The sequence below is a fragment of the Ambystoma mexicanum genome, chromosome 7q (assembly GCF_040938575.1).
Source record: "Ambystoma mexicanum isolate Mex_15411 chromosome 7q, UKY_AmexF1_1, whole genome shotgun sequence".
In the NCBI taxonomy this organism is placed as follows: domain Eukaryota; kingdom Metazoa; phylum Chordata; class Amphibia; order Caudata; family Ambystomatidae; genus Ambystoma; species Ambystoma mexicanum.
The window spans coordinates 1,034,597,835-1,034,615,039 of NC_090941.1; the positions used below are offsets into that span (position 1 = coordinate 1,034,597,835).

The following is a 17,205-nucleotide window of genomic DNA, read 5'->3' on the forward strand; positions in this document are numbered from 1 at the left end:
AGCTTTCCGGGCGTCGAGCTTCCCTTCTCCTGGGCCATCTCCGAGACCGGGCCTGAGAAGCTTCTGGAGTCCTCCGAAGTGTAGCTCGACGAAATCTTCACCCTTGAGGGGCACAGACGAATCCGACACGGGTCCCCGTTGATCGGATGTAGGATCGGTGGAGCTTGAGGCTCTTTTGACCGAAAGAATTGAAGTTTTTTGTGAAAAAGCGCGAAAAATAGCACTAACGCTCGAGAGCAATAGCACGAGGATCCCAACACATGAACGTGCGGTAAAAATCTGAAGATGGCTGCCAGAGGCGGTGCTTAGGTAGAGGGCAGTCATTGGCTGTGGTCAGTATGACGCAGAGACCAGTGATTGGTTATTACTACGAAAGACAGATCAGAAACGAAACTGATACTGGTTTTTTCTTTACCGAGGATTCCCAGCCTGACGACGGGGAATATTCATGAGCATGTGAATCCATGCCAGACCCCATGCTGGAGAACAGAACAGACAGGCTACAAACAGGTAACATGAAACACAAAGCATAATAAAGTACAACCTAAAAAAAACTACAGTGTCGTTAGAAGGAACAATAGGCTCATGCTGTGACCATGTACACTGTCGCGGGAGGATGGCTCAACGGCAACGTGCTCGCCTTGGAAGCAAGACAAAGCAACACAGGTTCGATCCCTGGGTCCACGCTTAGAAACCACTGGGTATTTAAGCGCGTTATAAATACGCAACTACACAACTATAAAAAATGTAACAAAAATTCCTTTAACAGTGCCTCGAAGCCCGCGGGCTGTGTGAGCACTTTGAAAATGCAAAATATAAATGTATAGTAGAGCTAACATGATGCTTAAAGAATTATTTTACAGTTGGTATCCCCTCTCGGGAAATAGTTGCACAGGCCAAGATAGTGAGGGAGCGAGCTAAACCCACACCCTACGATAACACAATCACTGTTAGGTGTAGATCATCAGTCACTCAAGTCAATTCGCTGAATAACTTTAAGATCAGAAAGCCTGACAGTGCCAGGTCCTGTTTGTTGCAGCAGCCATGCCAGAACGTCATGACGTAGAGTTTCTGTGGTCTCTTTAGTGGTTACTTCCGGAATATTTCAGATGACGAAATTGCGTTGATCCATGATAAACGCATGTGTGCAGATGTACTTGATAAAAAGGCATTTGGGTTTTTCTTAATTGCACATTCCGCGATGGGAATTTGCAAAGGAGCAATGTTACTTTCTATAGTTTGCATCTTACAATCTTTGCCTTGGTTAAAAAAACAGTGATGAAATTACAGTGGCTGTGACCTTGGCTGGTTCCTTAGGGCCAATGTTGGAGTGGTTGGCCTTTTCCTTTGTAATCGTCAATGACCTGGCTGGTACATGAGGAGAACCACTAATGGGGTTGGTTTGAGAAGCTTGGTCCAGACTCGCCACACGTATATTCGTTTCACAACCATTCTCCGATTTATTGGGCTGTTTCAGCTCGACTGAGGGGGATTGTATAACAGTCTGTGTTGCAATACTGACTTTATTCGCACATATGACCGCCACAAACTCATTTAGAGTGTCCATAAGAGCACAGAGATTCTGTAGATTGTGGCACTGCTGAAGTTCTTTCCAAATGCTCTCTTTTAGATGTACAAACTGAGTGGAGGTAGTGTCATCTAATCGGATGCTTAATCTCTTATGGCCCTTTGCTAGTGTTGAGGGTGCGGTTGTTATTGGGTCAGGATTACACATGGCGTATTTCTTTATCCCTCCCAATAGGGTGCTCACCGCTGGTGAAAAAGCTGACCCACGCCATTATTCAAAGAATGCTCTGGGGTAGACTGTGCTGTCTTTTCAATAATGGGGAGGGGGCCGACCAGGTCCAAATTAAGATTCTGACAGATAGGTTTTTGTATTTTGATGTCCCTGCCCATGGAAGAAGTAGCTCCATGCACCCTCTGTCTCCTTCCGGAGCTTAGGGCAAGGACCTCAGACATACGGTCCCTAATGCACTACGGCGAGACATCTGCCGAGCCATGGCCAGACCACGTGAGCGTCTCCCTCGTCTCAGATGTAATTGTGTTTACAGCCTGGCTCCCAGGCAAGTGACTTATAAAACCTGGCTTATTGCTGTCCTCCAGGTGTATATATACACAGGGTGTCAGATTTTTGACAGCATAGGAGCCACTCCTCACGGCTAGCCCCAGTTTAATTAGTAAGTACAGCTTTGAATACAGCTTTGAGGCTACGGTGGACAGAAACTGGCAAGGAAGCAGAGGATGTGGATTCTTACCAGCTGTGTAAAGCGCGAACCAGCACCTCTAGAAAGATGTCCCAGGGGCGCAGGCCGCACTGTGTACACCCCGTGCCTCTACAGCTAAGGTCGAAGGGAGGCGGTTCTGTGCCTTCGAGTGCAGTGTGCTGGAACAGCTAACAGGCTCTGGCGGCTACAGCTCACGCCGTACTGGCAGAAGGAAGTTAATGTCTCCTTCCACCCCTGCCCTACTTACCAGTTTTCAACGGCAGCGGCCCCTCTACCGCTGCGCTTATGCTGTCGCTCCGTGGTTGCAGTGAACATGGAAGAGGAGCCCTGCCATCCATTTCCATTGCGACCAGCTTCAGACAGTATTTTCATTCAATGAATGTGATGTGCACAGCATCCGGTTCAATAAATGAAAATACTTTAGCACCCTGGTTTGCTGCTTGGGTAACCCCAATCTGCCAATAGCCTTAAGACCCTCTCCGGCATGCCTGATCGGACCTTTAACTCTGGCCACGAGCTGATGAGACTCAATCTGGCCCGCTGGATCGTGTCTCAACGCCATAGAAAAGCCAAGAACGGGTACTGCTTACACACGTTTCTTTCACCCATTACTTTAGTACTGTGAAGTAATATCTGGGCAAACATTAAAATGGACAACAGTATCAATCGTTTAAACATTATTTACAAAGATATTAACCTGCAGGATGCGAAGGGTGGCAGGTATCCAGCTCCTCTTCTCCATCATGCAAGGACTCATCATTAAAGGAGTTATCTTCACTACTGCCCTCCAGACCATTGCGCAACGCATTGCGCATATTCAGTGCCACAATGGTGTCATCCACATGATTATGCTTGTTCTCCAGTGTGTGGGGGATTGGTTTAGTAATTGGATTTGTATAAAACCTGCTCATCTCATTGTCGTCATCATCCTTCTGCCCATCGTGCCTATGATTCTCAGACCTGAAAGAATAAACATATCAATTAGTGGTCTATTAATCGCAAAAAAGCAGTTATGTAGTATTCTCTGCAATTAGTCTGACTAAACCTCTCGAGAGTACCTATACAAAAGAAACCACAGCAAGAGAATTGGTATGAAAGTTCTCCTCAGCCATTTTTTCAGATTGAGAAAAACCTACACACATCTAGTCAAGTTTCCCGCCAATCCACAGTGTTAAAATGTGGCGCAGCAGCCAAGGCTAAACTCTCGGGAGAGAAGGCTGGTTAAAAGGTAAGGTAAAGCAGACATTGAGAAAGAAAAGTCCACAAAAAATATTCGTGGAAACGAAGATTTACCTCAATCTGATTAAGGTTCTTTCTCTCCCATCAGTCAACTAGTTGGGAGAGGCAGAATATTCTTGTAGGTTGGGAGAAGAGGTTTAAAAATAGGCTGTCTAGTCTGTTAGGGGGGGGGGGATTCTCATTTCTGTGCGAGTTCCATTTAACCTTAGAGACCCCATGCTCTTTTGCTAGACTCTGGGCTTTTTAATTTTGACTCCTGAGTGAGTGCGACTTTCTTCCTCACTCTCGTGGTTTTTCTGACTAGGATTTTTGTATTTTACTGTTTAATGTAGTCTGGTAAACTCCATAGGCATCTGCATTTTGCATTGTGACAAAGCACCTTTCTTGCAGTGCCACTAAGAAGTCCCTTGGCCTCCTAATGTTTACCTACATTTTCTTGGGTGAACTACTATACTGTCTTACTTACCTTTTCTTTTGTGGGTCCAGCACACACCACCCTATGTGGAGTGCTGGGGGGGGTTACATAGTAGCTCATTTATCCCACTGCACGCGTTACTCTGTTACACTAACTCACCTGAATGGCTGGTGGCAGTAGTTTGTTAGACTACCTCTGGGCCATGTATCTGCAGGCCGATGCCTCAGCTGGTACAGCACCCAAGGGTGACAATTTTCTCAGAATGCATTTTGCCTTTGGCAGGCTTCAGGCCTGAAGCCCGCACAGGCTCCAGTGTGTCGAACGGCAGGAGGTGAGGGAGGGTCCCGGATCTTCCCCGTCGTTTGTCTCTAGGTGCGCCCGAGTGAAACCAGTTCCGATTGGCCGGCTGGTTGTCCGGGACGAAAGCCACCCTGCTGGGTGATTGACAACCTCGGGCTGTGAATGAATGGGAACGTGCTTAAAAAGGAGAGGTTTTTGGGATTAGAGGAAGAGTCGACCACTGGTGGACAACATCCGACAAAGAAGACGTGAAGAGACACCAGCAGCACCCGCCGGGACCGCTAAGTGCCCGTTGAAGCCCTTCAGCTGTGCTGACTCAGTTTCGCCTGGGAAGACCTGTACGTGGCTACTGGATCTACGTGATTTATCCACAGTTGATTTTCCTGCGATGGAAATGTTTGCATGGGGAATTTATGCATTACAAAATATTTGTACATTTCCCATACGAACATATCCATTATAAATCACGCAGATATATATAGATATATATATATATATATATATAAAACTTTTGCTCGTGTGAGCTGCAGGGGTGTCCCCTGCAACCCCCGGCCACTATACTGTATACTATATAATGAGCGGGGTTGCGGGGGGACAACCCCCCCCCAGCCCCATACCGACCCCACCGAAACACCTAAACACATACCACAAAAAGTTAGAGCTTTTGGTAGCTAGACATTTTCGTGGTGTGCGTTTTAGGTCTTTTGGTGGGGTCGGTAATTTTAACTGACATTTTGTTCTATTCCGTGGCTACTTCCGTCCTTGGGCTGGTGGGACCAACTAGCCTTTAGAATAGCTTCATTTTGGCACAACCCCCGACATGCTGAGACTTTCCAAGGCTGCAGAATCCCAATGCCCGGGGACCCCTGACCATCGAGTGCATGGTCTTCGGAAATGTGAATCTGGCAAAAACTTTGTGGGCATCCAGCGGACTCTACAGAAGCATGAAATCTTCATCCAGAGTCCCCTCCCCAGGGTCCAAGACGGAGGGATCATAACTTCTAACGGGAGCTGTTAGTTGTTCTTTGGTGCTGAGAAAAAGGCACCAAAACCTCAAAACGACTGCTGAATCGAGGAGAATCCATTGCTGCACAGGCCCTCTCTAGAGTGCTGCCGCAGAAGCCCACCAGGCGGCCTACCTTTCAGCACCACGACCAAGGACCAGGAACAAGGGTCTGCTGCACAGCAACAGGAAGGCATCCAGCTGGAACCAATTCTTCAGTTCACAGGTACTGTGGGGCTTGGGGTACATCGACCTTTTGCCAATTGTGGTGCTCCCTAGCTTGGGGAGTACTATTTTACACTTCAGTTCACCTCAACTCACTGGCCTTTCGCTTGTGCTTCTTCAAGGTGGCTCCTCTTGAGCTTTTGTGATTTCCTATTTGAACTACTGACTACTTAAAAACATTTTCTAAGAAGAGCGCACCAGAACTTTTAACTGGCCCATTGACCTTGGCTGTCCTGGCTCCCTAAAGGCCCGCTTATGAACCTATTGGCTTTGGCAGTGCGTGCTCCCTTACAGGTTTTAATTGTTGAACACTTACTGCTGGGATAAAAGGCTGCCTACATGCCGCTGGGAGAATCTAACTGTTTATCTAAGTGCAAAGTATGTTCTGATCCAACTAGAACTTTCCCCTCCTCATAACTCAATATTGGTGATCACAAATAAGTGTTATTACTGACCTCAAACGATGTCGCTCAATGTGCTGGAATATGTATAACACATGAAAGGTTTACTCACGTACTCTATTGCTCTTGTTCAATTAAATCCTAACTTTGGGATTAATGTTAGAATTAGTTGCTGCTGTTTAAAGATATTAATAGTTACTCACCGTAGTGACTAACATACTCTTAGTCATTAGTCCCCTTTCCTCCATACTATATGGGCGTCCCTCGCTAGGGATGGGAGACGGAACCTTTTTCACCAGAAAAACCCTCTCCCCCCACCCCTTTAAATTTAGAGGGGCGCGGCCCTGGGAGCATGCGCTCGCCTGCCTCCGCCCACCGGCGCCACTCCTCAGTCCCCATTTATGCGTCAACAAGAATTAACATTGCCTAATGACTCCAGTATTATTATGGTGGAGGAGAAGAGTACGTTAGTCATTATGGTGAGTAACTATTAATTACTCTTACGTCCCATACCCTTTCCTCCATACTGCGATTACAATTGAATGTAGCCCTAGTGTGGGGACGAGACCTTCCCTTAAGAAAACAGGTTCCTTAAAACCGCCTGTCCGAAAGCCGCAACTGACCTAAAGGCGGCGTCCAAAGAGTAGTGCTTACAGAAAGCTGAGGGGGTGGCCCAGGTGGCCGCCCTGCTGAGGACCTGCCACAGGACAGGACGTTTGAATACAAGGGTCGTGGCCTAGGCTCTGACAGCGTGGTCATGCATTTTCACTGGCAATGGCTTGTGCTGAACTTCATAGGCCTCCTTGATGGGTGAAACCATCCACCCTGCTATGGAGGCCTTGGAGGCCTGACAACCGGGCTTTGATCCGTCGAAGGTGACAAACGGGGAGTCCGACTTGCGGAAATCTTTGGTCCTGTCCAGATAGTATTTCAGAGCACGTCTGACATTTAGACAGTGCACGACGCTCTGAGGTTTGTTCTTGGGGTCGGCGGAGAAAGTGGGTAAGACCATCTCCTCGTTAAGATGGAAAGAGGCGGTTACCTTGGACAGGAACACAGGGTGCGTTCGTAGGACCACCTTGTCCTTGTGTAAGGTAGTGTAGTGTTCTGATGCCACCATAGCCTGTATCTCACTGACACTGCGAGCCAAGGTGAGTCCCACCAGCAAAGCTGTCTTAATGGTGACCAGCCAAATGTCCACAGACGTCAATGGTTTGTGCGACAAGGCGCCCAACACTACATTGAGGTCCCACACGGCCTGTGGTTTCTTTATGGGTGGGTAGAGTCTGGAGGCCTGCAAAATGTTGCTCGACCAACGGGTTGGAGGAAGAGAATACGCCTATAAAATTCCTGTAAGCCCCTACAGCTGCCAAATAGGTGCAGCATTTTGTCCACCCGTACGCCAGAGTGGGCAAGGTGTGACGAGAATTAAAGTAAGTCATTGGGGGTCGATCTCAGAGTTGGCCCAATGGCGGAATCTAGACCATTTGCTCCTGTATTGGGTCCTAGTAGCCTTGCTTCTGGCACCCTGAACGATTTCTAGGTTAGCCTGAGAAAGACTCAAGTGCTTCAGCGTGACCTGCTCAGGAACCACGCAGCAATGGCTAGCTTGTGGGGGGCACAGTGTAGTACCCTGCCCCCCTGTTGTGCCAGGAGATTAGTTGGGCCCAGCGGTAGGTGAATGGGAGGTCTGTCCGATAGGCTGAGGAGCTTGGACAACCATTGGCTCGCCGGCCACCAGGGAGCTATCCGGATGATGCTGAGGTGACCAGACTGCTTGACCTTGCAGATTACCCTGTAGACCAGGGGTGTGGGTGGAAAGGCATAAGCCATCATGCTGTTCCATGGTATCTGGACTGCGTCGCCAAGGGAGCCGAGGTCCTATCCCTGCCATGAGGTTAACTGCTGGACTTTCCTATTGTCCCAGGAGGCAAACAGATCCACTTGGGGGAACCCCCATTTGAGGAATAGCTCCTTCAGTACCAGATTGTTCAATTGCCACTCCCAATTGTCCACTCCCAGTCTGCTGAGCCTGTCCGCTTCCAGGTTAAACTCCCCCGGGAGGTGGATGGCCATGAGGTAGACTTCTTTCTCGAGTGCCCATTGCCACATGCTGATCGATAGGATGCTCAGTGGAGGGGACCTGATACCCCCTGCTTGTTGGCATAGTGCATGCTGGTGGAGTTGTCCGTCTGGATAAGTACTGCCTTGACCCCAATGAGTGGAAGAAAGGCCTTGAGGACCAGCCAGATGGCCTTCAGCTCCAGCCAATTGACGTGGGACTCCTGCCGAGTCCAGACTCTGGACGCTGTGGCTGCCCAGCGTGGCACCCCAGCCCTCCAGAGAAGAGTCCGTAGTAATGGTGACCTGAGGAGTAGGCTGCGGAAGGGCTTGCCCAGCCTTAGGTTGCAGTACGCAGACCACTAAGTAAGGTTTGAGTGCGAAATGGAGGAATGAGGACTGGCTCCGCTTGGGAGCCCTTCACCTGATTCCATGAACCTGCGAAGTGCAGCTGCAATCTCCTCATCCTGAATCTCGTTGGGGGTATGGCCAGTAGGCCCGCTGCCAGTATACCCAACAAGTGTTGGCACCACCATGCCGAGGTCACTGTTCTGGAGCGGAAGTGAGCAGTGGCTCTCTTGATGGCTGTGACCTTGTCCACCGTGGGAAAGACCCTCTCAGAGCTTGTGTCCCAGATGAGGCCCAGGAAGGTCAGGCTCTGCGTAGGCTGCAGCTGAGACTTCATATTGATAGTGATCCCCAGGTCGTGGAGTGTGTTCATCAGTGTGGAGGAGGTATGGTGAACCGCCTCCGGAGATGTGGCCCGGACGAGCCAGTCGTCCAGGTTCGGGTACACGTGGTGGCCCTGGGACCTGAGGGCTGCCACTGCATTCATCTACCTGGCGAATACCCTGGGGGCTGAGTTGAGGCCAAAGGGTAGCACCTTACTTTGGAAATGGCAGCCCATGATCCTGAACCGCAGTAAGGACAGAGGAGGCTGCCAAATTGGGACGTGTAGGTAAGCGTCCTTCAGATCCAGGAAGCACATCCAATCTCCCCTGTCCAGTGTCTCCGCAATGAGTGCTGGCGTAACCATCTTGAATTTTTGTAGAGGAAGGGAGAGGTTGAGTGTTAGGGAGAATTCTAATTCAATGGCTAATTTCCCTTGCCTAGCGAGTCCCTCAGCAGCTTTGCTGGATTTCTGGAGTTATTTTTGTTCCTCTTGGTAAGTGTGTGAGCTTTTCCCCCACTCTTACCCATGTTTTGCCATGTGTATTTCATCCGTTTTTGTGATTGTGGGCTCTGGAGTACAGCACTTCAGTAGTCCCCTTCTTTTGTGTGTTACACAGCACCTTCAGTGCAGACACACGGGTTTGTCTTTTAGACTTCCCACCAACTCCATTTCTGGGGCTGACTACTGTCCCCCAGAAAAGGGTAAAGTTGCCATTAACTTTAGTCATTTAACCACAGATACAGTACACCCCATCTTAGGTGGAGTATTGGAAAGGGTTACTTCTTAGCCCTTTTTATCTGTACCTCCTAGAGCATTGTTTCGCTCTTAACCTTTAGACTTGGCTGGAGACAGTGGCATCTACCCTAACTTTTGTACCGTGATTATACTATGTAAACGTGGTATTGTTGTAGGCTATTATATTAGCCTCGAACTTAAACCCTCCTTGACCAAATACTTTTTCTATTGGCTCCAGTCGGGTTTATTCGCCATTTCTTTTTGTTAAACTCCTTCTTGTGTTTTACTTTGTGTGGCAAACCAGGTTTACATTCTTTGTTCACTGTCTTTTGGCGGGCTTCTGCCAAGAAGCCCTCCTCTAGGCACCTGGGTGTCTAAGTGGACTGAATATGAGGGAGGGGTGAAGTCACTCCCTGCACAGGGTATCCTAAGAAACCCAAGTCGCACTTTGCCATGATTGGCTGAGGTGGTTGTCCGGGCTGGACAACCCCCCTGTGACTGGGGGATTTTCGCATAAAAGGCAGGACTCTTGGGCTAGAAGTCAGAGTCGCCACTGGAACTACAAGGAACCAAAGAGAAGCGGAGAAGTGGACTGCTGCAACTATCCCGTCCGGGTGAAGCCCTGCTGCAGTCCTGAGCCATCTACCCTTCGACGACTGGAGAAGATCCAGTCCGGAGTCTTCTTCCCTTGAGCCTGGTGGGGATAACCAGCTCATCTTCTACAGCCAGAGGATCCTCTTCGTGGTCGAAATCGCTGCATACTGCTGTAGTGGTCCAGATAGCCAGCTGAAGAGCCTCTCCTGTTTTTAAAGAGCGCACCTTTTATTCACCGTCGCTGCTGCTGGCATCAGCCCTGTGTGGTGCAGACCCCTCCAGACTTCATCTTTGCCGAAGCTCCAGGAACCGTGAGTCTGCAGGAAACTACCAGAAACAACTGCCGTGGCACCAGCTTCTTCATTTGAATAAGGTACTGTGTTCGGCTTGAGGAAATCCGGTGAATCCCTTTTTCTCCTCCTACAAGGCTTGCCCTCATCTTCCCTCCTTCTTATAACTTTTGCTTCCTGCATCGACAATATCTAAGTACTCCTGGCTACATTGAATCGTGAACTGTCCGACTGTGTGATCCTCGACAACAGGAACCCAGTTCCACTCGACACTGGCTCCGGCCCACTGACTCTTGAATTTATGTCCATGAGTGTTCTCTGATTCCGTCTGCCTTGACAAAAGTATTGCCTATGATTTTTGCCCCCAACTCTCTCTGGGTATCTCAGGTGCTAAGTGTGTTTTTGCCTCGGTAACATTTCTTGCCGCGGGTACGCGTTTCTTTAGTAAGACCGAACTGTCAATACTGTCAACAAGTGATCGCATATGTATTCCCGGTAACGTCTTTTGTTTTACAACACCGGTCCGTTAAAACATAGGGTACTTACCTTGAAGTTATACCATACAAAGCAAATTGGTTGGTTGTAGTATATTTTACGTGTGGTCTTGAATTAATAGACGTCTTGTGTTTATAACAAACGGTTTAAAAATAAATGTACTTCTATTTTTTACCTGAAACCTTGAGTCAGTGTTTGCTTGAGTCACAGTAATTGTGGTCCCTTTGTGTAATCGCTGCTACTGCTCATATACTCTTGAGATAAGCCTAGCTGCTCCACTACTGCTACCACTTTAACATAGTAGTACAGGCTTGTACCAAAAGGTAAAACATGCATTACCACCTGTAGTCTTAATTGTGTGTAGTGGTCCCTAAGGGCACTGCACAGGATTCTGCCCAACATTGAGGGTGGAAAGGTCCAACACAAATCTCAGCTCAGCCTGGTTCTTCTGTATGGCAAAAATCCTGGAATAGAAGCCCAATCCTTGCTGTTAGGATCCACTGTCTAGCTCTTGACAAGCGACTGGATTTCTGCCAACAGAGTTGCTGTCCCAATCTGAGGGGGAGGAGAGGAAAGGACCGTTGGGCAGTACCCAGTGGAGACTACGGATAGGATCCAGGGGTCTGACATTTCTGGCGCCAAAAGTGCACGTGAAAGGCAGGCCTGCCCCCCACCGGAAGACACATGGACCCCAACTGAGTCATGCCTTCTTTCCCTCTGAGGCTGTTACGGAGGAGGGGGACTGGGAAAAATACCTTGCCCCCACCCCTTTTGTTGTTTCCGCTGGAGCTGACTGGGAGAATGGTCAGGTTGTCTGGACCTCCGTTCTTGGAAGCCCCAGAACCCGCCAAAGGCTCGCCCCTTGTCGAGGCGTTGCTGTGACTGGGTGTATACCTTGGGCGTGGCCTTTGTAAGCATAAAGACTTGGCGGTTTGCGAGCTGTTCTTTTTAGCCAATTCCTCATCCGTGGTGGAGTGAAGAAGGTCATTACCCTCGAATGGCAGGTCCAATATGCGTTCCTGGACATCAGGATTAAACCCGGAGCCCGGAGCCAGGTTGTCCTTCTCATGTCCGTTGTGATGCAGATGGCCCAGCCAGAGGTAGCAATGTGAGGCACGGTGGACTCCATGATGTCCTGCGCTACCAGCCTGGCTTCTCCTAGGCCCGCCTTAAAGCGCGCTTGGCTCTGGCCCGAAGTTCTAGGAGGAAGTCCGCAATCTCCTGCCAAAGCCTTTGGTGAACAGCTGCCAGCATGGAACATGGAATCGGCATTGGCTTGACGCAGGTGCAAGAAGGCGTTGGAATACAGCTTCTTCCCGTACGCCTCCAAGATCATCTCCTCCTTGCCTAGCAGCATCAAGAACGAGGTGGCCGAGGACAACTGAGGCTTAGGATAGAGTGACGCTGCATCGATCACTGCGGAGTGTGGCTGAGGAGGAGTCGAAAGCAAGAGTGTATCCCCCTCCATCTGCCTGTACTTGACGTTGAGCCGCCGATTGACAGGCTGGGCCGAGTGCGGCTTGAGCGATCCCTTTTTGGCTAGGGCAATGTCTTTCTGCATCAGGATACCCGTACTGGTAGGGGTATAAGAGTGAGGACTTCTGCCAAGACGCCCTCCGAGGGTTGTTCGACCTCGGGCTGTGGAAGGCCCAAATATTCTGCCAGATCTGCAAGGCTTTCATGTAACGCCCTGGCAGAGGACGGCATGTCGGGGTCCTCCTCCTTGTCTGTGTCCACAAAAGTGTACGGAGAGTCCTGAACTGGAGGTGGAGTACTGGGCGCCGTGGGCTAAGGTGTGGAAACCGGAGCCAGATGCTGCTGCGGAGGCTGGTGCAGAGCTGCCTGAACTGTGGGAGGCAGGGGAACCTACAGAGCCGGTGTGGGCCGAGGGGGCTGCACTGTAGCTTGAGCGGCCAGAGCCATAAGGAGGTATGACTGGGTGCCGTTGGAGTGACTGGAGGGAGCATGTCCCAGATAGCATCTCAAAGGATGGCCCCCATTTGAGGGTTTCTAATCAGCGACAGGAACCTTTCCAAAAACCTGTCTACGGAGGCTGAAGAGGTGGCAGGTGATATAGACAGAGTGGCTGACGGCTACTGGGGCCGGGACACACACTGCCTGGGGTGCAGTAGATAACGGCACTGCGCTGCTGATGGATAGGCTGTAGGCCATGTACCTGGTTGACACCAGTCCCACCTTGTGACTCGTTCCTCTGCCACTCCTTTTCTAAGGGAGGCATTGGACGAGCGGCCATTTTGTCTGGCGTGGCAGCCATCTTGTCAAGCTGCTTGCCACGTGCCCGAGTCATGGTGCTTGGCTCACTGGGCCCAGCCTCGCCCAAGACGCTTGCTGTTGGAACACGAGGCCTACCCGGCACCTCATGCAGAGGCCTGGCAGGCATACTGCCCTCCACAGAACTGCTGGTAGTGCTGCGTATAGGCACCCCCTCGGACATACTGCTGGTAGTAGGGCATTGTCCCTCAGGGAGAACCACGTTAAAACGAACCCTGCAGTCCCTCAGCACTGATACCGGAAGGAACCAGAGACCCCTCGGCCATAAGGCCACTAGCTTGACTAGCCTCGGTACGTGTGCAGGAGCTAGAACCCGAGAGGTTCCTCCCGTTTGCCTTGCGATGGTGAATAGATGCATTGTCTTTGGCCTCGAACGATGTTGTCCAGTGCACGTGGGGTCAGTGCGTCGCAAAGCTTTCCCAGCCATGGTCGGGGCCAAGGCAGCAGAGGCAAAGGGTGTGGGGATCGGCGTAGGGAAGAGCCCCTTGCAGATGGACACCAGCTGAAGCCCGCTGAAGTAGACATGCGCCGGGGAGGAGCGTGGCATCAGAGGACCAAGTACCTAATTGAAAAAACAAAACAAAGATAGAATATCCGGGAAAGAGCGTGTGGTATTACATGGCCGAAGCCAAACCCTGGAACGCTGGTGAAATCACCCCGTTCCTGTCGACGTGGAAAAGGGGACCGAGGAGTGGTGGCGGTGGGCGGAGTCAGGCGAGCGCATGTTCCCAAGGACGCGCCCCCGCACGCCTCTAAATTTAAAAGGGGAAGAAGGTAGTTTCTGGTGAAAAAGGTTCCGTCTCCCGTCCCTGGCGAGGGACGCCCATACAATATGGAGGAAAGGGGATGGGACGCAGCTATCCACGGGTCCGCAAACCTTGCCAGCCAGGCATGAACATGAAGGGCAAGCCTGCCGCCCACTGAAGAAAAGTGTATCTGATGGCACCGTCATGTTTCTTTCCTTCTGAGGTTGGTGCCTAGGAGGGGGACTGGAAGAACCACTTCCGTGACCATTTGTGCAGCTTGCGCCCGTGCTGGCTGGGCGACCGGTCCGGCTGCCTAGAGCGGCGCTCCTGTAAACCCCTAAAGCCACGGAAGGTACAACCTCCGTCGGAGCTTTGGAGACTATGGCTACAGGTCTTATGCACAGACTTAGTCAAGATTGACAAGGACTTAACTGTTTGGGAGCCATTTCTCCTTTTATCAAGCTCCTTGTCAGTAGATGAGTGAAGAGTCCCCGCCCCCTTCAAATGGTAGGTCGAGAATGCGTTCCAGCACATCAGGATTAAACTTAGTGGCCTTGAGCCAAGCTGACCTCATGTCCGTGGTAACACAGATAGCCCTGCCCGCAGTGTCCATGTGTGGCACTCCATGATATCCTAGGCCACTACCTTCACCTCTGCCAATGCTGCCTTGAATCACACCTCACTATGTGCGGGGAAGCTCAGGTAGGAAGTCCGCTACCTCCGGCCAACGCTTTTGGTTCACTGCTGCTAACATGGCGTCTGCATTTGCCTGATGCAGGTGGAGCGTAGCATTAGAGTAGATCTTTTTCCTATAGGCCTCCAAGAACTTTTCTTCCTTCCCTAGGAGGTATGGTGTAGGGGATGATGTAGAAGTTTGCAGCTTGGATGCCGCAGCTATAACAGAGGAATGAGGATGCACCGATAGTAAGAGGGCGTTTCCTTCCACCTGCCTGTACTTGGTACCTAGGCGTTTATTTGTAGGCTGAGAGGAATGCGGCTTTACCCAGCCCTTCTTAGCAAAGGATTCTACATCCTTCTGCAGAGGGATGTCAGTTCTTGAGGTTGGGCGGATGGTCAGCACCTCAGCCAATACCCCTGTCTCAGGTTGTTCAATCTGCAGCTGCGGATTCCCAGGTATACGGCTACTCCTGCCAGTCTCTCATGGAAGGCCTTAGCTGAGGAGGGAGTATCCTGATCCTCCTCGTCCGTGTCCCATGTGGTGTCCTGAGATGGGGTACTGCCGGTGGAGTGCTGGGTGGGGGCAGCTGTGGCGTGCTGACTAGCTGTGCCGAAGGCTGTGGTGGGGGCGTAGTCGGAGCCACTGCGACGACCTGCGCGGGTGGTTGCGCAGACACTGGGCCCGAATGGGTACCGGGCTCTGTACCAAGAACGGAGCTTGATATGGTACAGGAGGCAGCATGCCCTTGATGACCCCCCTGAGAATGGGTTCCATCTAAGGCGACTTCATGATGGCGAGGAACTTTTTGAAGAACCTGTCCTTGCATGCTGGTGAACAGCTTGGTTGGTGGGACCGGGTCTTTGTATCTGCAGCTGTCCTCTCAACGTCCCTTGTCTCATTAAGCCGGGGTCTTGTGTATCACCGCTATGCAGGTGCAGTTGGATATGAGGTGGACCAGGTAACGGGTGTTTACCAATCCCATCTCGATGTGTGTTCCCATGCCTGCACGCTGAAGTGGGGAGGCTCAGGGTGCACGGCCGTTTTGTCATGCACGTGCCTGCTGCGTGGTGCCTGATGAACTAGGACCAGTTTCCGCCTGCACGCTTGGGTACGAAAGCTCGTACTTTCCCTGCACCTCAGGTGAAGTGCCCTTGACCATAACGCGGCCATTACTGCATATAGGTGCTCCCTCAGGAGCGAGCCCGGTGTCAGTGCAGAGCTCCTCAGGGAGATCCCTGGTATTAAAGGTTTGCGCCCCACTCAGCCGTGGAACCGTGAGGATCCTCGGACACCCCCCCCCCCCCCCCGTCGGCCGGTTGGCAGTTATCTCTTGGAGCCTGGTTCCCCTTGCTGGTCTTAGGACTTGGAAGGCCCCTCCTGCTTGGACACTTCCCCAAGGAGTCGTCGTCCTTGCAGGGTGCAGAGGAGAACAGGGCACCTACACCTTTGGCCTGGTCTTCCTCGTTACGTGCGCCTTAATGTCTTCTGGTGGTGATCTTTTGAACAGCTCATTCCACCTGGCTAAGGGGTATTTCAATGAGCGCAGGGTCAGTGTGTCGCACAGAGAACAGCCGTTGCAGCTGTGGTCGGGGACAATGCACCAGAGGCAGAGCGTGGGAGGATACGACGTGGAAAAGGAAGCCTTGCAGGCTAGACACCTGCTGAAACCCGCCATGGTCATGCACCGGGGAGGGGCGTGGCACAAGAGGACAGAGCAATAACCCTGAAGGCTATGGAAAAAGGGAAAAAATATTGCAGGGAAGAGCACATGGAATTACAATCCCAGAGGCCAAATGCAGGAGCGCTGGTGAAAGCAGTCCGTTCCATCCGACGCAGAAAATAGGACTGGCGAGTGGTGCTGGTCATCTAAATTTAAAGGGGAGGAGAATTTCTTGTGGAGAAAGGTTTAGTTTCCCGTCCCTAACGAGGGACGGCCATACAGTATGGAGGAAAGGGGGCTGGACGTAGGCGTATGATCTGCACCATTCAAACAACAAGTAACTGTCCAATCCGGAACAATTATTGCTTTCACTCACCAGAAGGATTTAATTCCCTTCAAAATCTCAGAACAGGTTCAAAAACAAAGCAACACTTTTTGGAGTCCTTAGACCGTATGGAGAGCTGCCAATTGAGAAACCTTTCTAAACACTTACATTTCTGTAAGGCTTCCATGCTTTGACTGCCCACCCTGCGGGCAATGTCACTACTCAAATGTGCAATCCTGGAGAGAAGAACAAGTTACTTCTTACCTGGTAACGTTCTTTCGACGGGATGTTCCTCCGACGTATTCCTTATCTTTGATAATACGTTTCCAGCTTGCTGGCCTTGGAAATTTTTTCTGTAGAGGGCGCTGCGCGTCGACGTCCGCCGAGTCGATGTCCCTCGACGGCCACCGTATCGGCGCCGACGTCACCATGCCCATAAATAGCCACACGCTGCATCCGTTGCTCAGTTCCGTTTTGTAGCATAAGAAAAGTCAAGCCTGAATTGGTTAGTGACCTTGAAGGAGCGTAAGCCGCAACCACAAGGGAAGTTCTCACTGCGGGGATGGATGGGAGGGGCGATAAGGAATACGTCGGAGGAACATCCCGTCGAAAGAACGTTACCAGGTAAGAAGTAACTTGTTCTTCGAAGGGATTGTGTTCTCCGACGTATTCCTCATCTTTGATAGACTCCCATAGCAGTGGCATGTAATTGGAGGTGAGTGTGTTATGTATCCCTTTAGGGATGGACCGAATGTAATACGGCCTTGCCAAATCTTGTGAATGTATGTGCGGACGACCATGTGGCAGCCGCACATATGTCCCGGAC

General features: G+C 50.9%; 1 protein-coding gene across 2 annotated transcripts in view; it reads right to left on the reverse strand.

Annotated features, from left to right (window-relative positions):
* NUP98 (nucleoporin 98 and 96 precursor) overlaps positions 1-17,205 on the reverse strand; it is a 2,071,147-nt gene that overhangs the window by 1,199,801 nt on the left and 854,141 nt on the right. For both annotated transcript variants that reach the window (XM_069640340.1, XM_069640339.1), the window contains exon 16: positions 2,944-3,206. In XM_069640340.1, coding sequence (XP_069496441.1) covers positions 2,944-3,206 — 263 coding nt within the window. The remainder of the gene's footprint in view (positions 1-2,943; positions 3,207-17,205) is intronic.